General features: G+C 44.7%; 1 protein-coding gene across 3 annotated transcripts in view; it reads left to right on the forward strand.

The window, feature by feature from the left end:
* Nucleotides 1-11,093: 11,093 nt before the first annotated feature.
* rcor1 (REST corepressor 1) overlaps nt 11,094-19,282 on the forward strand; it is a 35,978-nt gene continuing 27,789 nt past the window's right edge. For all 3 annotated transcript variants that reach the window (XM_075448629.1, XM_075448631.1, XM_075448630.1), the window contains exons 1-2: nt 11,094-11,732; nt 11,837-11,896. In XM_075448629.1, the coding sequence (XP_075304744.1) occupies nt 11,543-11,732; nt 11,837-11,896 (250 nt within the window). In that variant the 5' untranslated portion in view covers nt 11,094-11,542. The remainder of the gene's footprint in view (nt 11,733-11,836; nt 11,897-19,282) is intronic.

Below are 19,282 nucleotides of genomic sequence, written 5' to 3' on the forward strand. Positions count from 1 at the left end.
AAACACTCCTAAACCTTGAAGAATGGTCAGAAACTCCCATAAACACTCCTAAACCTTGAAGAATGGTCAAACACTCCCATAAACACTCCTAAAGCTTGAAGAATGGTATAAACACTCACATGAACACTCCTAAAGCTTGGAGAATGTTCAAAAACTCCCATAAACACTCCTAAAGCTTGAAGAATGGTCAAAAACTCCCATAAACACTCCTAAACCTTGAAGAATGGTCAAAAACTCCCATAAACACTCCTAAAGCTTGAAGAATGGTCAAAATCTCCCATAAACACTCCTAAAGCTTGAAGAATGGTCAAAAACTCCCATAAACACTCCTAAAGCTTGAAGAATGGTCAAACACTCCCATAAACACTCCTAAAGCTTGAAGAATGGTCAAAAACTCCCATAAACACTCCTAAAGCTTGAAGAATGGTCAAATACTCCCATAAACACTCCTAAAGCTTAAGGAATGGTCAAAAACTCCCATAAAGACTCCTAAAGCTTGAAGAATGGTCAAACACTACCATAAACACTCCTAAAGCTTGAAGAATGGTCAGAAACTCCCATAAGCACTCCTAAACCTTGAAGAATGGTCAAACACTCCCATAAACACTCCTAAACCTTGAAGAATGGTCACAAACTCCCATAAACACTCCTAAACCTTGAAGAATGGTCACAAACTCCCATAAACACCCCTAAAGCTTGAGGAATGGTCAAAAACTCCCATAAACACTCCTAAAGCTTGAAGAATGGTCAAACACTCCCATAAACACTCCTAAAGCTTGAGGAATGGTCAAAAACTCCCATAAACACTCCTAAAGCTTGAAGAATGGTCAAACACTCCCATAAACACTCCTAAACCTTGAAGAATTGTCAGAAACTCCCATAAACACTCCTAAACCTTGAAGAATGGTCAAACACTCCCATAAACACTCCTAAAGCTTGAAGAATGGTCAAACACTCCCATAAACACTCCTAAAGCTTGAGGAATTGTCAAAAACTCCCATAAACACTCCTAAAGCTTGAAGAATGGTCAAACACTCCCATAAACACTCCTAAACCTTGAAGAATGGTCAGAAACTCCCATAAACACTCCTAAACCTTGAAGAATGGTCACAAACTCCCATAAACACCCCTAAAGCTTGAGGAATGGTCAAAAACTCCCATAAACACTCCTAAAGCTTGAAGAATGGTCAAACACTCCCATAAACACTCCTAAAGCTTGAGGAATGGTCAAAAACTCCCATAAACACTCCTAAAGCTTGAAGAATGGTCAAACACTCCCATAAACACTCCTAAACCTTGAAGAATTGTCAGAAACTCCCATAAACACTCCTAAACCTTGAAGAATGGTCAAACACTCCCATAAACACTCCTAAAGCTTGAAGAATGGTCAAACACTCCCATAAACACTCCTAAAGCTTGAGGAATTGTCAAAAACTCCCATAAACACTCCTAAAGCTTGAAGAATGGTCAAACACTCCCATAAACACTCCTAAACCTTGAAGAATGGTCAGAAACTCCCATAAACACTCCTAAACCTTGAAGAATGGTCAAACACTCCCATAAACACTCCTAAAGCTTGAAGAATGGTATAAACACTCACATGAACACTCCTAAAGCTTGGAGAATGTTCAAAAACTCCCATAAACACTCCTAAAGCTTGAAGAATGGTCAAAAACTCCCATAAACACTCCTAAACCTTGAAGAATGGTCAAAAACTCCCATAAACACTCCTAAAGCTTGAAGAATGGTCAAAATCTCCCATAAACACTCCTAAAGCTTGAAGAATGGTCAAAAACTCCCATAAACACTCCTAAAGCTTGAAGAATGGTCAAACACTCCCATAAACACTCCTAAAGCTTGAAGAATGGTCAAAAACTCCCATAAACACTCCTAAAGCTTGAAGAATGGTCAAATACTCCCATAAACACTCCTAAAGCTTAAGGAATGGTCAAAAACTCCCATAAAGACTCCTAAAGCTTGAAGAATGGTCAAACACTACCATAAACACTCCTAAAGCTTGAAGAATGGTCAGAAACTCCCATAAGCACTCCTAAACCTTGAAGAATGGTCAAACACTCCCATAAACACTCCTAAACCTTGAAGAATGGTCACAAACTCCCATAAACACTCATAAACCTTGAAGAATGGTCAAAAACTCCCATAAACACTCCTAAAGCTTGAAGAATGGTCAAACACTCCTATAAACACTCCTAAAGCTTGAAGAATGGTCAAACACTCCCATAAATTCTAGTGCCATGAATTCTAGCGCATTCTACTTCTAGAATGCGCCGCTGAGCGTGGCAGCACGTTGGAGTAGCTCTGTACCTCACATTTAGATTTTCTCTTTTTTTTCTAAATTTCATTCCTGTTTTTTCTTGGAAGAAATTGCATTTTTTGGACAACTGTTCCTTCCTGCCTTGGATGTTGTGCAGCTGGATTGATTTTTCCCAATACTTATGTATATTTTGCTCTTTTGTTATGATGCATAACCAAAGCAACAGGGTGGTTTACAACAGGGAGCAGCTGATTAACATTGGAAAAGCAGAAGTAATTCGACAACTGAAGCCAGAAATCCCACTGGAATTGAAAAGGAGGCGTCGTGGATGCAGAGCAGGAGCAAACAGGAGAGAAAGAAAGAAGAAGTTCAAACCATCTCTGCCATCCGTCATCATGGGCAATGTAAGATCGTTTGCTAACAAGTTGGATGAACTTCTAGCCTTGACAAGGACTCAGCAAGAATATCGGGAATGTAGCATTTTGTGTTTTACTGAGACATGGCTGCAGGATCATATCCCCGACTCCAGCCTCTCTCTGCCGGGCTTCCTGACTGTACGAGCAGATCGAGATTTAATGAGTAGCAGGAAAAGGAAAGGGGGTGGATTGGCAGTGCTTGTCAACAACAGATGGTGTCACCCAGGACATGTTACTGTAAAGAGTCGTCTCTGCAGTCCTGACATTGAACTATTGGCAGTAAGTTTTCGTCCATATTATTTGCCAAGAGAGTTCACCAGTGTTGTTTTGGTGGCTGTTTACATTCCACCCTCAGCTGTTGCCGACACTGCATGTGATGTCATCAGTTCCGTTGTTGCTAAGATACAGACACAACACCCCAATTCTTTTGTGGCAATATCTGGTGATTTTAATCATGCCTCACTCTCTGCTACACTGCCAACTTTTCAACAGTTTGTCAGCTGCTCTACCAGAGAAAACAAGACATTGGATTTGTTTTACACAAATGTCAAGGATTCATACATTTCCAAATCAAGACCTCCCCTGGGTAAATCAGATCACAACCTTGTTTTTCTCTGTTCAGCGTATAAACCCCTTGTCCAGAGACTACCTGTCACAAAAAGGACTGTTAGAAAGTGGTCACAGGAAGCTGAAGAAGCCTTACAGGGTTGTTTTGATGCAACCGATTGGATTTCTCTTTGTAAGCCACATGGAGAGGACATTAATGCCATGACTGAGTGTGTGACTGACTATATAAACTTCTGTGTGGACAACACCATCCCCACCAGAACAGTGAGATGCTTCCCTAATAACAAACCCTGGATCACCAGTGAGCTAAAGGAACTATTGAACAAGAAAAAAAGAGCCTTTAGGGAGCGAGACAGGGAGTTACTGAGGAGTATACAGAAGCAGCTCAAAGTCAAGATCAGAGAAAGCAAGGAGGTGTATAGAAAGAAGCTTGAAAGTAAACTGCAGAGGAACAATATCAGAGATGTGTGGTCAGGAATGAAGAAGATCACAGGCCTCAAGCAGAGGGAGGATCGGATGGATGGATGTCTGGACAGAGCAAATGAGCTGAACACATTCTTCAACAGGTTCAGTTCAGGAACAAGCTCACCATCCTCCCCTCCTGTTCCCAGCCAAAGAGACATCCCACCCTCCTCTGACCCACAGCTTTCCTGTAACATCTCCACCTCCACCTCAGTCATGGATTCTTCTGCTTCCACTAGTTTGTCTTCAACCAAATCAGGAGATGCTGCTGTTCCCTTTGCCTCCCCCTCCCACTTTTCTGTTTCTAGAATTCAGGTGAAGAGGCAGTTGGAGAGACTGAACCGGAACAAGGCTGCAGGTCCAGATGGTGTCAGCCCCCGAGTCCTGAAGGCCTGTGCAGAGCAGCTCTGTGGGATTCTGCAACACCTTTTCAACCTTAGCTTGACCCAAGAGAAGGTACCACTGTTGTGGAAGACATCCTGTCTGGTTCCGGTACCAAAGAAAATTCACCCTTCAGTCATCAATGACTACAGACCTGTTGCCCTGACATCCCACATCATGAAGGTCCTGGAGAGACTCCTGTTGACCCACCTGTGTAAGCAAACCAGCACATATCAGGACCCCCTGCAGTTTGCTTATCGCCATGGATTTGGAGTTGAGGATGCTATCATACACCTGCTTCAACAAATCCACTGTCATCTGGACAAAGCAGGCAGCACTGTGAGGATCATGTTCTTTGATTTCTCCAGTGCATTTAACACAATTCAGCCTGATCTGCTTCGTCTGAAACTCCAGAAGACTCAGGTGGAGGCCTCAACAATCACCTGGATTAATGACTACCTGACAAACAGGCCACAGTTTGTCAGACTGAAGAATTGTGTGTCTAACCAGGTGATCAGCAGCACAGGAGCACCACAGGGGACTGTACTCTCACCATTCCTTTTCACTCTGTACACTTCAGACTTCCAGTACAAGTCAGACTCCTGTCATCTACAGAAATATTCAGATGACTCTGCAGTTGTCGGGTGTATCAGAGATGGACAAGAAGCTGAGTACAGAGAGCTGGTGGACCGCTTTGTGGCATGGTGTGGGAACAATCATCTCATCTTGAATGTTAACAAAACAAAGGAGATGATTGTAGATTTCAGGAGAAACAGGGTCAGATCAAACCCTGTTTCCATCATGGGAGAAGAAGTGGAGGTGGTTGAGGAATATAAATACCTTGGTGTTCATCTGGACAACAGACTGGACTGGAGACACAACAGTGAAGCCATCTACAAGAAAGGACAGAGCAGACTGTACTTCTTGAGGAAGCTAAGGTCCTTCAAGGTTTGCAACAAGATGTTGCAGATCTTCTACAAGTCTGTTGTTGAGAGCGTCATTTCCTCTAGCGTCATCTGTTGGGGCAGCAGCATCAGAACCAGGGACCTAAAAAGACTCAACAACCTGATAAGGAAGGCTGGTTCTGTTCTGGGGACAACTGTGGAACCTCTGGAGACAATAATGCAAAGAAGGATTTTGCATAAAATCAAGAGAATTATGGACAACCCTGAACATCCTCTCCATGAGACTGTTATCGGAAAACAGAGTCTCTTCAGTCAAAGGCTTCTTCAGTTTGGATGCAAAACGGACCGCTACAGGAAATCTTTCCTGCCCACAGCCATCAGCATCTATAATAACTCCTTGATTTAATTGAGTTACATCAACATTTAATTTCCCTCTGGGATAAATAAAGTATTTTTGAATTTGAAATTGAATTGAATTGAATTGAATTTGAATTTGAATAAACACTCCTAAACCTTGAAAAATGGTCAAACACTCCCATAAACACTCCTAAACCTTGAAGAATGGTCAAACACTCCCATAAACACTCCTAAACCTGGAAGAATGGTCAAAAACTCCCATAAACACTCCTAAACCTTGAAGAATGGTCAGAAACTCCCATAAACACTCCTAAACCTTGAAGAATGGTCAGAAACTCCCATAAACACTCCTAAACCTTGTGGAAAGCTTGCCCAGAAGAGCTGAAGCTGTTATTGCTGCAAAGGGTGGGCTGACGTCACATTAAACCCTCTGGATTAAAGCTGCGGTCGGCAACTTTTTTTTAGTCATATTAGCTTGAACTGTCATGGGATTCTGGAAGTAGAATATTAAATAGGCTGTTTAGGAAAAATAACGAATTCTGTAGCTCCCTCTGAAGCCTGTAATCATGCTTACAAAAACCGAGCGCTCCCGGCTGTTTTTAACCAATCAAGTTAGGGTGGAGGAATCCTACCTGTCAATCACAGCTTGTGCACACGCTGCTGAGCGTGAGTCTGCCCCATAGTGATGTGTCGTTCGCGAACGATCCGGCTCTAACGGTGCGTTCACACCAAACGCGATGCGAATATTCGCACCGCCTTCATCGCGCGATCGTTGCCGCAGGTGTAAATTAAATTCCATCGCCTCAAACGCCTCTTTCGCGCGAGTAAAAAACGAGTGATTAGCTCAAGGGGCTATCCATGGCTGATCGCGTCCTTGTACGTGCTGTGGCAGTCCGAGATTCGTCTGAAACGCACACGCCGTCGTCTCTGGATCAGTGACATCATCCGGTGGTGCATTCAGCTCGGATAATTTCATCGCCTTCTCCAGGAGTTGCGTCTGGATGACGGCCGCCTCCAGCGGCACCCCAGGCCCACCAGGACCCAGCCCGACGACCCGCTCGGGAGGACCGGCGCCTGCAGCCGGCATCCCGCCGAGAGATCACGGCACCGATCCTCCCGAGCAGGCCACCAAACTGGGTCCCGGCGAGCCCGAAACACCGCTGGAAGCGGCCGCCACGGGAGGATCGGTGCCGTGATCTCTCGGCGGGACGCCGGCTGCAGGCGCTCCGCAGCTGGGCCGAGAGATCGCGGCGCCGGTCCTCCATGAGTTCCGTCTGGATGACGGCCGCCTCCAGCGGCACCCCAGGCCCACCAGGACCCAGCCCGACGACCCGCTCGGGAGGACCGGCGCCGCGATCTCTCGGCAGGACACCATGCCACAGGCGCCCCGCAGCTGAAACGGAGCCGCGGCCCAGCTGCGGAGCGCCTGCAGCCGGCGTCCCGCCGAGAGATCACGGCACCGATCCTCCCGTGGCGGCCGCTTCCAGCGGTGTTTCGTGCTCGCCGGGACCCAGTTTGGTGGCCTGCTCGGGAGGATCGGTACCGTGATCTCTCGGCGGGACGCCGGCTGCAGGGGCTCCGCAGCTGGGCCGCGGCTCCGTTTCAGCTGCGGGGCGCCTGTGGTTGGTGTCCTGCCGAGAGATCGCGGCGCCGGTCCTCCCGAGCGGGTCGTCGGGCTGGGTCCTGGTGGGCCTGGGGTGCCGCTGGAGGCGGCCGTCATCCAGACGGAACTCCTGGAGAAGACGGTGATTTAATTTTTTTATTTTATTTTGTCAGGGACCATGTGCAAAGTACATTAATTACAAAGTAAAGAGATGACCTGCACCAGATTGTAGCGTAGAAGCTAATTTCCATCTGCAGTCCCATCTGCATGTCACAGACAGCGCCTGTCCATCTGTCTCCACGTCACTGTCGGCCAGAATCTCAACGCTGATAGGCTGTCTGGCGCGAATATTTCGCCAAAGTTGGATTTTTTGAACTCGCGCGAATCGCATATTTTCAATCGCTCGGCGGCCACCGCATCACCGCACCGCCTCACCGCGCCTCACCGCGCCGCCCCACCGCGCCTCATCGCGCCGCCGGCTCGAATCCGCGTCTAATCGCGTCTTTGCATTGACTTTGTATGTAATCGCGTCGCCCGACCGCGACTGGTGTGAACGCACCGTAAGAGCCGGCTCTTTGAAGTGAACGACAGGAACCGGCTCCACAATGGGAGCCGTTTTGGGATCCTATTTGGGAGCCGTTTTTTTTCTTTCAGTATCTCTCCTCCTCCCTGTCGTTGCGCTTGTGCTCTGCAAGTGCCACAGAGCCGTCAGTTTTTTCTTCCACGTCGTTTTTTTTGTCCTTCGGTGCCTCTCTGTCTCTCCCAGCTGTCTCTCCCCTCTCCCTCTCCCTCCCCCTCCCCCTCCTTGCGCGTTTTGCTCTGCTTCTGCCAGTGCTAGACGGAGTTTTTTTTCCTCAGTCGGTGCCTTAATGTCTCCACTGCCCTCATGTCAAGCGTGTGCTCCACACATCTGACCAATCACAAGCAGCTTTCAATTAAAGCTGCAGTCTGCAACTCTTTTTCAAGCATAATGCCTGGAACTGTCCGGGGATTCTGAAAGTAGTACATTAAATACCCCAATACAAAAAAAAATAGTTCTCTACAGGGCTGTAGTGGAGGGTAAACGCACGTAAACGCCGTTTACGCACCTCTGGAATTTAGGAAATAGCGTTTACCCACCTCTAAATAGCGTTTACGCAGCTCCTAATGGCAATTACGCACGTCAAAGTTCCCTGCGCCTTGTGATCTGCCGTTGGAATACAGTGAACCCTCGCTATAACGCGGTTCACCTTTCACGGTCTCGCTGCTTCACGGATTTGCATCGTGCATTGTGTTCTGCATTCTGATTGGCTAAACAGTCTCTCCGCTTCTTCTCTACCTGTGTGTCAATAATGTTGTGGTTTAATATGTACACGTACACGTTCATTACAGTTCTCAAACATAATCGATGGTGGCATGTCGGTATATATAAATATTTTTGCCCAGAAGAAAAAAGAGCGACAACAACTACCGATATTCTTCTCTCGAAAAAAACACACCTGCACCGCGGGCTTTAGAAGAAAAAAACGCTACAGAGCCGAGTCAGGATGCAGCGGCTCAGTCAGAAGAGCAGTGAAATACACGTGAGTCACTATTTGTCCCACTGTACTTTGTATTTTTTTTTCAAAATCATTTTTCATTTTCTCCCGTTCTAATCCAATGACTCGGGTCGCGGTGGGGCAGTGCTGATCTCCGCAATTTGAAGCCTTCAGTTCGTATTGATGATGAAAATGATTATTTTACAGTAGGCTACAGTAGTTATTTGTAAAAAAAAAACAAAAAAAAAACGTTTATACAGTACTTTTATTTGTTAAACAAATGCTTGGGCCTGTAAAAAGGCTTTGTTCTTTGGTTTCAATGCATTATGCAGTATTTCATTGTATAATAATTGTAAAAAAAAAAAAAAAAGGTTTCTACTTCACGGATTTCGCCTATCACGGGTTCTTTTTGGAACGTAACCCCCGCGAAAAACGAGGGTTCACTGTAATCCAAAATAAATTTGGTGTCCTGGAAATGAAGTCCTGGCTGGTGAAGCACAGGGGAGCCATGGACCCCAGAACACGCCCCTGCAAGGCAGAACCTGACGTAGCGGACAAGGAGGCCCTCTGGGCACTACTTTAAAAAGCATGCATACTAACACACACACACACACACACACACACACACACACACACACACACACACACACCATATCTACTGTAGATAGTTCTTACTCTACACATATTTTTCTTTACTGTTGAAATTTGAAATTTAATAAACTACAAACTACAAACACATTTGTTGACTGTCATTGATTTAATATGACTTTAACTGATAACGTCATGGAATATGGCCAGGACAGCCATACAGATTCGCGACACCTTGCGTTGCTTACGCTAGGCGTCCACTATTCCGGCACGTCAAGCCGTATCCAACGCATTCAATTCATTTTCAATGAAATCCGGCCGATCGTTGTCGCCGTGCTCGCAAAGCATGCTGGGATTCCGGCACGGCGAGCGGGGCACTTGCGGCACGTCAAAAAGTTGGGCTCGCTCGAAGTTTATGCAAATTTGCCACGGCAGCCGTAGTGCGTTATCCAATGACTGTAGATCATGTGATCTCCTGTGTCGGCTCAGCAGCAGCAGCAGCAGCTCTCCTCGCTCGCAGATCCACAGCCATGGTGAAATACGAAATAATTTTCCATTGCTGACGATTTATACACATTAATTTCCCTCCAAAACTCAAATTTTTAGAGGGAGAAACTTCGGTTGGTTAAAATCACAAGTTATTTACTTTCCCCCGGAGCCCGTATGTTCTATCTACAACTTCGTATACAGGCCCCTCTGTACACGCCCACTGCAGCAGCAACACGGCGACACTAGGCATCCAATCCGGCGAGTTACGTTGACGTGCCGGAATAGTGGACGCCTAGCCTTTGTGCTGTGTCGCGTCACGTTGCGTTGCGTCGCGTCACGTCGCGTCACGGTCTGTCTGATCAAAAAATTCATAGTTTACCCACCTCTAATTTGACCACTACAGCCCTGGTTCTCTGGGTCCCCTATATGTCCCGCTAGGTCCCTCCAAAGCCAGCAGGTTTGTTTACAAAATTGCAGACCGGACGGTAAAAGGTAACCAATCAGGTTTACGAGCTGGGCTCTGCTGCCTGTCAATCACCAATTGTGCACGCGCGATACAAGGTAGGCTCGTCCCCACGCTTATTTATCTAGACTATTGAACTTCATTACGGGCTAGTCTACTTACTGTGTCTTCCATGATCGCAAATGACAGGTGAGTTGATGAATGAGGAGTCGTGTAAGCGCATCTGGCGTGCACGAGTTCTCATGTGTTTTGATGGGGCGGGACAGGAAGTTGAATAACTTTTTATTTTTCGGTTAAAAAATAAGCATTTCTTGGATTTTGCGACTACGGAGGTCACCGTTTCCAACTTCAAGCGTTCTGATAGATCATGTAAACTCTTAAAATGCCAAAAAATAGGACTTTACGTATGACAACAACAAATCCTGCAGACTGCAGCTTTAATAAGGTGACTGGAAACACTGAAAAAAAGTTTGTCCATTTTTTTCTTTCCTCTGCTGTCCTCGTGTCAAGCGTGTTTGTATTTATAACTGTTTAATTTATTTTAAGTTATTTTTGTGGAAGTGGTGCTATTTTGTGATAATTTTATTGGTTATAATAAAACTTTTATTCATAAAGCATTGTTATGCCGCATTTTACTCATCATAAGTGCTTAAAAATGTCAATAATGAAACACAATGTTGTAAAATTAGGTTAAATTTATTAATTAATTAATAACGTAAAAAATGTTCCGACTTTAGACTCGGAATTTTGAAAACCTGCCGACTGCAGCTTTAAGGATGGGATGTTACTGAAGTTCAAGATGAGGGAATATAAATATATATATTTTGTATAAAAAAAATATAGAGTATATACTGTATTATATATGTATTTTATTTATACATGTGAAAATTTAGACAAAGGAGTTCAGATTTTTGTTGTGCAGATTTTCACATAATTTCTTACAGCCACTAGCTCTTGGACAGTGAAACAGGATTTTCCACTAATGTTTGTAAAAATGAAGCCCATCTGCTGCCCAGTGCACTGATCCGTCCCTGTGCCTGTGCTGTGAGTGTCGGCAGTGTTACAGATGACCTGTGATGGCGGTAGAGATCACACTCTGACCCTCCTCTCAGATCGATCAGTCTCACATGCTTCGGACCCTCTTATCCCTCTAATTGACTGTGTGTGGGGGGTTTGGACTTTCTGCAGCTCTGGGTCGGTCTCTCGCTGTTGGTCTGCTTGTATGTGCTCATACCCGGTTCAGACCGTTTTCTCCGAAACTTTTTGGACTCTTTTGAGCTTCGGTTAGCAGTTAGCATCTCGGAGTTGCAGCACACTGATCTTCAATTGCAACTTTTGAACACGGAGCCTCACACTTGTTTCACACTGAAACGTGCTGCTGGTGTCCGGCCCAAACCTTTAGCTTAGCTCCAGGGCTATTTGGCTGGTTTGTCTCTGGAGGTAGGATAGCTAAGCTAACAGGCTAATTGTTAAGTGATTTAGCAGTTGGCAGTTAGCCTGAACTGCTCTCGTCCTCCTGATGCCGGCGATGCTGGAGAGAAACCCGGAGGCCCTGGGGAAGAGAAGGGGTCGAGCCCCGGCGGGTAGTGGCAGCAGCGGCCACGGAGCAGCGACCAACACCGGTGGGAAGAACTTGTCCGGTAATGGAAGCAGTACCAACAGCTGCTGGGAAGAAGGAAGTTCAGGCTCCAGCAGCGACGAGGAGCATGGTGGGTAGCCTCAGTCACTGTAGTATAACTGACTACGTGTACCTCGGAGAACTGCTATGAGTACGGTTCTGAATATAGCCATCGGTGTTTGTGTGTGCGCTCAGGTGGAGGAGGGATGCGGGTCGGAACGCAGTACCAGGCCGTGGTTCCGGACTTTGACCAGGGTAAGACTGCGGCATGACTTGAGATCTTGGAGGCGGAGTGGTAGCCTCGAACAATTACAGCACAGTGGCAAGTTTTAAAAAAGCCCTCAGCTTTTAGCTTTTAGTTGTTTCGTTTCTCTTCTGTTTAGCTCTGAACGGGTTAAGCAAGGAGATGTTGATGAGTTAGAGAATTGGGGAACTCAAGAAAAGGAGCTATGGTGTCCATTTGTTTTTGTGTTGTCCCAGGGAAGAGTGTAGCAAAAAGCAAAAATATTCCAACAGACAGCATTCCACAAAGCGGCTTTGCTTTAATAGGTGGACTGTCAGGCTGTCTGTGGCATGAAAATATTCTTCTTTACTGATTATGTATGGATTTCACAAGTCGACTGGAACGAGCACCATGTTGGCTTTGATTAGCCATGAAGAAGAGCACAGAGTTCACATGTGAAGCTACACAAAATGTATCTTTTTTTCATGTCTTGCACAACATCCACCCAGTGTGCTAAAATTTTATGATGGGAAGAAGCGGTGAAGTTAGGCCCCTGCTGACCTTTTCCAGTTTAGGCTCTGCAACAATCTGGCACTCTATTGTCATTTGTGTGATTTCATATCCCATCACATCTATGTGTGTGTGTGTGTGTGGGGGGGGGCATGGCATGTGTGTCAGGGAGAGCTGGCATGGTGGAACGCACCGCTCAAACCAACACTACTGTTGTCGAACTGCTGATTCTGCATTGCTTACTCTCTTGTGTATAAGCATGCACCGATGCACAGCTGAGTCACCTCTATTTGGCATATATGAATTATCAAAGGAACAATGGTGGCCAAAGAGACTCTTTTTAGTGCCAATAAATGGCAGCAGCATCTGAGCCAGACACTCAAAGAAAGTGAACAAACTGATAAAGAAGGCTGGCTCTGTGCTCTGGAGCTGAACCTACAAAGAATGCTGATGAGCATAATGGACAACACTGCCCACCTTCTACTGCTTAGTGTTGAACCAACAGCTTAAGATGATTAATGGAGAACAAAATATTGCAACATTATGATTTCACTTTTGAAGCCAAGTGATTCAGGCATTGAATGTAATTTCATGTTATGATATTGCCCAATCATGGGCAGCAGGTTAATTTTTCATTTACACGTGCCACCTTCTGCACATTCAGCACATAAAGGTATAAAAGGCACATAAGGTCGGCATAAAACATTGTAGAAGTGAGTAATAGATTTGATGTAGTTGGACTTAAAAGGAGGAACTATCCTTCGGCTGATGTTGTTGCATAAATACTGAATGTACTTCTGTTGAAACCTGAAGTTATCTAAAAGAAGTATTGTTTGGGTTTTTAGATTGCTGTTGGCATGCAGCCTCAAACAAATAGCAAGACTTCTATTTTTCTATGGAATGGCCAAGCACTAATTAACACAGATCTGGGATCCCCATGGCAAAATGCAGCCAGAACCTAACTTGGAACCAGTCATTTGTGTTTCTTCAGCCAAAGCACTAGCTCTGGCACAGAAAAAGCAGTGCTATGCTCCTTCCAACCCTTTGCAAAAGAATCAGTTCCGTCAGGGGCTGAGGGTGGGGTTGTGGAGACCAAACAGACTGGCTTAGATATTGTGACTTTAAAGGGGACATATTATGCAAAACTCACTTTTTGCAGGTCTTTGTGTTCATATTTGGGTCGCTACTGTTCCTTTAAACACTCCAAGCGCGAAAAAAACCCATCCATCCATTTTCTGTAGGTCAGTAGAAAGACTTTGGTGTCAAGAAAAAAATGCTGCTGTGAGCCATTTGGATGGCTCCCTTCTTGTGACGTCACACGAAGGGAATTTGCATTTACCTGTCGAGTCCCCACCCACTCCCCACCCTCTACATTAGTTGAAGATCCGCCATTGTGTATCGAGCATCGAACATACATGGCTACGAAAGGAAAATCACACATGAAGTGTTGTGTTGTTGGCTGCACCTGTGGTGCGTTTCTGGAGACTGCAGGTGTCCAGCAGCAGCAGCAGCAGCTCCAGTCTCTGCCGGTGATATCCCCTCGGTGGTTTTCACAGCCACGAACAGGTCAGCCTGTGTGAGCTGCTCCACCGGGGCCGAGGGGGGAGCGCTCCTCCGCGCTCACGGCTCTCCTCTCCCGGGCCAGCCGCCTGAAATAAGCTGAGAAAACATCCGCGCTCCCTGCAGCCGGCAGCTTCTTCAGTGAGGACGAGCCTCTCCTCTGCCACCAGCAGACAGGTGACTGCGGCGGCAGCAGCGCGAGATATCACCGGCAGAGACTTCTGCTGCTGGACACCTGCAGTCTCCAGAAACGCACCACAGGTGAGTCAGGCTGGAGACTGCAGAAGCTCTGCACTGAAAACAAATGAACCCATAATTCATAGGGAATAGATAGATAGATAGATACTTTATTGATCCCGAAGGAAATTCAAGCATCCAGTAGCAAGACATAATAAAGCAATAAAAATGTTTATACAATTATAAACACTTTAAAAACAATCTAAGAATTTAAAAAAAAATTGTTTTAATATACACTCTCAGAAAATAAAGTACAGAATTGTACATTTAGGGGTATGATGGCCTGTCACTGGGGCAGTACCCTCTGAAGGATAGTTTTGTACCCTTATACTGAAGTAGCCTAACACAGACTGTCTATTGTACCCCAGCATGTAGAAAAAAAGGTACATATATGTACCTTTTACCACTTGAGTACATATATGTACCTTTTGGACCCTCAACAAAAGGGTAAACAGTACATGCAGCCAGAGGCTTCTCATGAGCGGGGCGGGGCGTGGCCAGCAACAGCTTATTTGCATTAAAGTGACAGAGCCCTTTAAACGGCACAATTTGGGAGAGACTGAAAATGGCAAAAATAGAGCTGGTGAAATCTCTTTATGTGAGAGTGATTTTGAGCAAAGAACTTCATGAACATGTTTTATGTAGACCATAGACCAATTCTAACTTGTTTAAAAAGGTATAATATGACTCATTTAAAAATTCTGAGCTGCTGTGGTGTTTAGTTTGCTTAATTAAATAGAATACAATACAAACTGAGCTGCATTGAGGATCTGGAGTTGAAGCAGGAGAACATGGGCTCAGGGTTTCTCTCATTTTCCTGCGTTTCATATTATGTGTCATCAGTGCTATGTGAGTGCTGCTCAATGTGCCATTTAGAGCCATAATCACAACTGTCATTTGCAAGTGAACTTTTTCAGAGTTTGGAGCTACATTTATTGACATTGTCAGGAGTTTTAATATTGTCAGCTGCTGTTTGTTTATCACTCTCAGAATAGCATATTTAAGCCTGTTTGTATCACCATTCATTAATAACTGTTTGTCTCTTTGGAAAATCCTGTCGGTCTCGCAGAGCGCATTAAAGCTGCAGTCGGCAGGTTTTCAAAATTGCGAGTCTAAAGTCGGAAAATTCGAACTGATACAACTTTCAGGTCCCTCCCCCAACCTCTAACGAGCTCCGAATCGCCCCCCAAACCCCTCCCCCTCTGTGGACGAGGTTGTGCACGTGAGTTCACACCAGTGTGAGCGCACACAAGCTGGGGCAGACTCACGCTCAGCAGCGTGTGCACAAGCTGTGATTGACAGGTAGGATTCCTCCACCCTAACTTGATTGGTTAAAAACAGCCGGGAGCGCTCGGTTTTTGCAAGCATGATTACAGGCTTCAGAGGGAGCTACAGATTTCGTTATTTTTCCTAAACAGCCTATTTAATATTCTACTTCCAGAATCCCATGACAGTTCAAGCTAATATGACTAAAAAAAAGTTGCAAACTGCCGCTTTAACAAACACCAACTGTTGTTCAAAACGGTGTTAAAGAACGATACTAGTGATATTAGGACATTTGTTATTGGGGAAAAACAATACAAACTCTGCACTACAGTCTCTTCCAGAAATTCATAAATCAGTGAAATGAGTCGTTTGATGTGATGTCACTCTTTGGTGGTGGAAAACCAAACCAGTTAGAACCCACTCAGAACTGACTCTTAACTCCAGCCTTGAACCACTACTGGTACCACTTGGGTTGAGAAAGGGTAATAAAAAAGCAGCAAAAAATGAGTATGAATTTTCTTCAGCCACTGAGCCATTACATCATTTATAAAAGTCTCTTCCAACATACATCTGAACCTCCCTCTATTACTGATAATACTGAAACTTTCAGTTTCAGGGAACCAGTTTTTCTTCACCGATGTGTTTGTTTAATTTCTCCCACAAACTGATGTCTTCACACCACCAGTGTATTTTCTAACAGCAGTTTGGACCCGCAGTCGGAGTTTGGGAACGCTGTTTGCAGTGCAGACCAGTAAATATGAACGTCCATACAAACAGGATTATAAACCGTGTTTCATAGGGAACTATTACTGGTAGCAGACTTTGCTAAAACACCTGATCATGTCAGATAAATGATAAACTCAGCTAAAAAGCACCTGTGAATGCTGCTCCACACAACACATTAGTGTTCAAAGACAGAATAAAACAGCAGGAACATGAGAGGAACAGTGTTGTTGGTACATAATTTAAGGTATACAGAATAAAAATAAGAGATGTTAAAAAAAATACAAAAACATGTATAAACAGAAGATAAATAGAAAAACCAGAGAAAAGTGTTTGTGCAGTGAGGTAGTGTTTCTTTGTTATTTCCTGTTTAACAGTCTGGTGGCATGGGGGGGGGGGGGGCTGTTTCGGAACCTGGTGGTCCTGCACCGAATGCTCCCAAACCTTTTCCCAGAGGCCAGCAGGGTAAACAGTATCTGGTGGGGGTGTGAGGTATCACGGGTGATGTTCCTCACTCGGCTTACACAGCACTTAAATGCAATGTCCTGAATGGGGGGAAGAGGGGTCCCTAAGATCTTCTCTGCCGTCCTCACCACCCTCCTCACGTTTCTCCAGTCAGAGGCCCTGCAGCCTCCACACCACACACAGATGCAGCTGGGCAGGATGCTCTCCATGGTGCTCCTGTAGAAGGTGGGAGGATGGGTAGGGGCAGATGGGATCTCCTCATATGCCGCAGGAAGTGCGGACGCTGCTGTGCCCCCCACACCAGTGATGCGGTGTTCACAGACCTGGTGAGGGTGTCTGGGATGTGCACCCCCAGGAACTTGGTGCTGTTGACTAAACACCACACTGACTCTGGAGCTTTAAACATAATGGTGACAACATTTTAATTGGTCTGGATGGTCTCTGTAACCCCGCCCCTGCTGGAGGACCAATAAACCAACAAATAGAACTGGGTCAAAGTTAGGCATAGTCTCAGAACCAGGAATGGAACTGCTTTGGTACAACCCCACAGGGGCTTCTCCCCGATTTGAAAATCGTTTGGCTCTTAAACACCAAACTGATGCCCACAACAGCCCCCCTGCTGTGGAACAACGGCCCACTCTAACTTCCAGTGTAGAAATGTGCAGGAGGACACATCTTTGGAGTGGAGAATGGAACAGGAATCCAGAAATGATCCAGTAAGAGTCCCAAAGTGAATAAAATCAGGTCATCATTACTTCAGATGTTATCATCCATCATGGTTCCAGCTCAAACTAACGCATTATAGAGATTGTTTTGTACATCTTTGCTCTCATGAAGCATTTAGGCTTTATGCACCATAAATAACCCGTTAAAGTCCCATTAACTTACTCCAGAGGTTATTCTCTGTGCTGGAGTCACAGCTAACTGACTGAGCTGGCAGAGAAAAAGAATCTGACGCAGCCTCGAAAAGACAAGAGACAAGTGGTCTTGTCGGGAGATTGGACTGAAGACAAGTTTCGGTGCAATCTGTTCGTTTCCTTAGCTAGGAAATTGTTTTTGAATTGGCTCTATATGAATGAATTGGATTATTTTTAAATTAATTCTGATTAAAATGAATTGAACTCCAATTGGCTTGAATTGGACTATATTATTTAGGTGTCTTGAGAAGACATTTGTTGTAATTTGGCGCTATATAAATCAACTGAATTGAATTGAATTGGTCACAGATGTTCCTGGCAGCCGACTGTCAGCATTGTGTATAAAAGCCCTCGCAAGACAACACACCACCAGTGAGGGATATTTCCAGGCCCAGCCAAATTGAAAGAAGAGGTCTCATAGATTCCGCCACATTTCAGATGCTAACTGATATAGCCTGTAAGGTACATTGGGACCCCACTTTGAGTTGAGCAGTTAAACTTTGTCAGTTCATTAAAAGGTCCCAAGTTTAATTGAATTGAGTGCTAAATCACAACAAATGTAATTTCAAGGCACTTCAGAGATACAGCCAATTCCATTCTAATTGTAATACATATAAAGAAAATTAATTAAAGTCTAAATTAGTCCAATTCTCAAAATCCTAATTCAAATAAAACTTTGTCCAGCTAAATAACTCAACAGATTGTACTGAAACTTCTCTTTGATCCAATCCTTCGCCTTGGCATGCCTGAGGCGACTGTGGAGAGAAACAACTCCCTTTGAACAGGAAGAAACCTCTGGCAGAACCAGGAAGGGTGGCCATCAGAACCAGAACCAGGAAGGGTGGCCATCCGCCTCCACCAGCTGGGGTTTGAGAGGACAGAAAAGAGGGGACAACAAACACTGTAACACCATTCAAAGGGTACCTGTTGGAACAGGGAAACACCAGTTAATGACCACAATAATGTCACATGTACATGGAGAGTTAAGAGAGCAGAGAGAGGAGAAGTGCATCATGGGAGCTCCCCCAGCAGTCTGGGCCTATAGCAGCTTAACTATGGGATGTTTCAGGACCACCTGAGCCATCCCTAACTATAAGCTTTATCATAAAGGAAAGTTTTAAGCCTGATCTTAAAGGTAGAGAGGGTGTCCGCTCCCGGCTTTTCAGATAATGTGGGACAGCCCAATAATAAAGAATTACAGTAGTCCAATCCTGAAATAACAGATGCATGGAGCAGTTTTTCTGCATCACTCTGAGACAGGATGTTCCTGATTTTGTTGACACACTTGTAGTCTTTATATCCTCGTTTGTAAGTCGCTTTGGATAAAAGTGTCTGCTAAATGCATAAACATTATATAAACATAGTCTGACCAACCTATTGGGTTCATCTGGTTTCATAGATAGGTACAGCTGAGTATCATCAGCATAGCAATGGAAAATTATGCCCTGCTGTCTATTAATGTTACCTAAGTTTTTGAATTGGCTCTGTATGTATGAATTGGACTAATTTTGAATTTAATTGGATTATGATTACAATGAATTGGACTGTATCATTGAAGTGCCTTGAGATGACATTTGTTGTGAACTGTCGCTATATAAATAAAACTGAATGGAAAAGTCTGTACATATCCTGTCAACAAAAACTCATAGATTTTAATGCTTTTATTTTTTATTTAAAGCACTTTCATTCAACAGGTTGTTGCTATATAAATACATTTGCATTGCCATGTCATTATTTTCA

The sequence above is a fragment of the Odontesthes bonariensis genome, chromosome 17 (assembly GCF_027942865.1).
Source record: "Odontesthes bonariensis isolate fOdoBon6 chromosome 17, fOdoBon6.hap1, whole genome shotgun sequence".
Lineage (NCBI taxonomy): Eukaryota > Metazoa > Chordata > Actinopteri > Atheriniformes > Atherinopsidae > Odontesthes > Odontesthes bonariensis.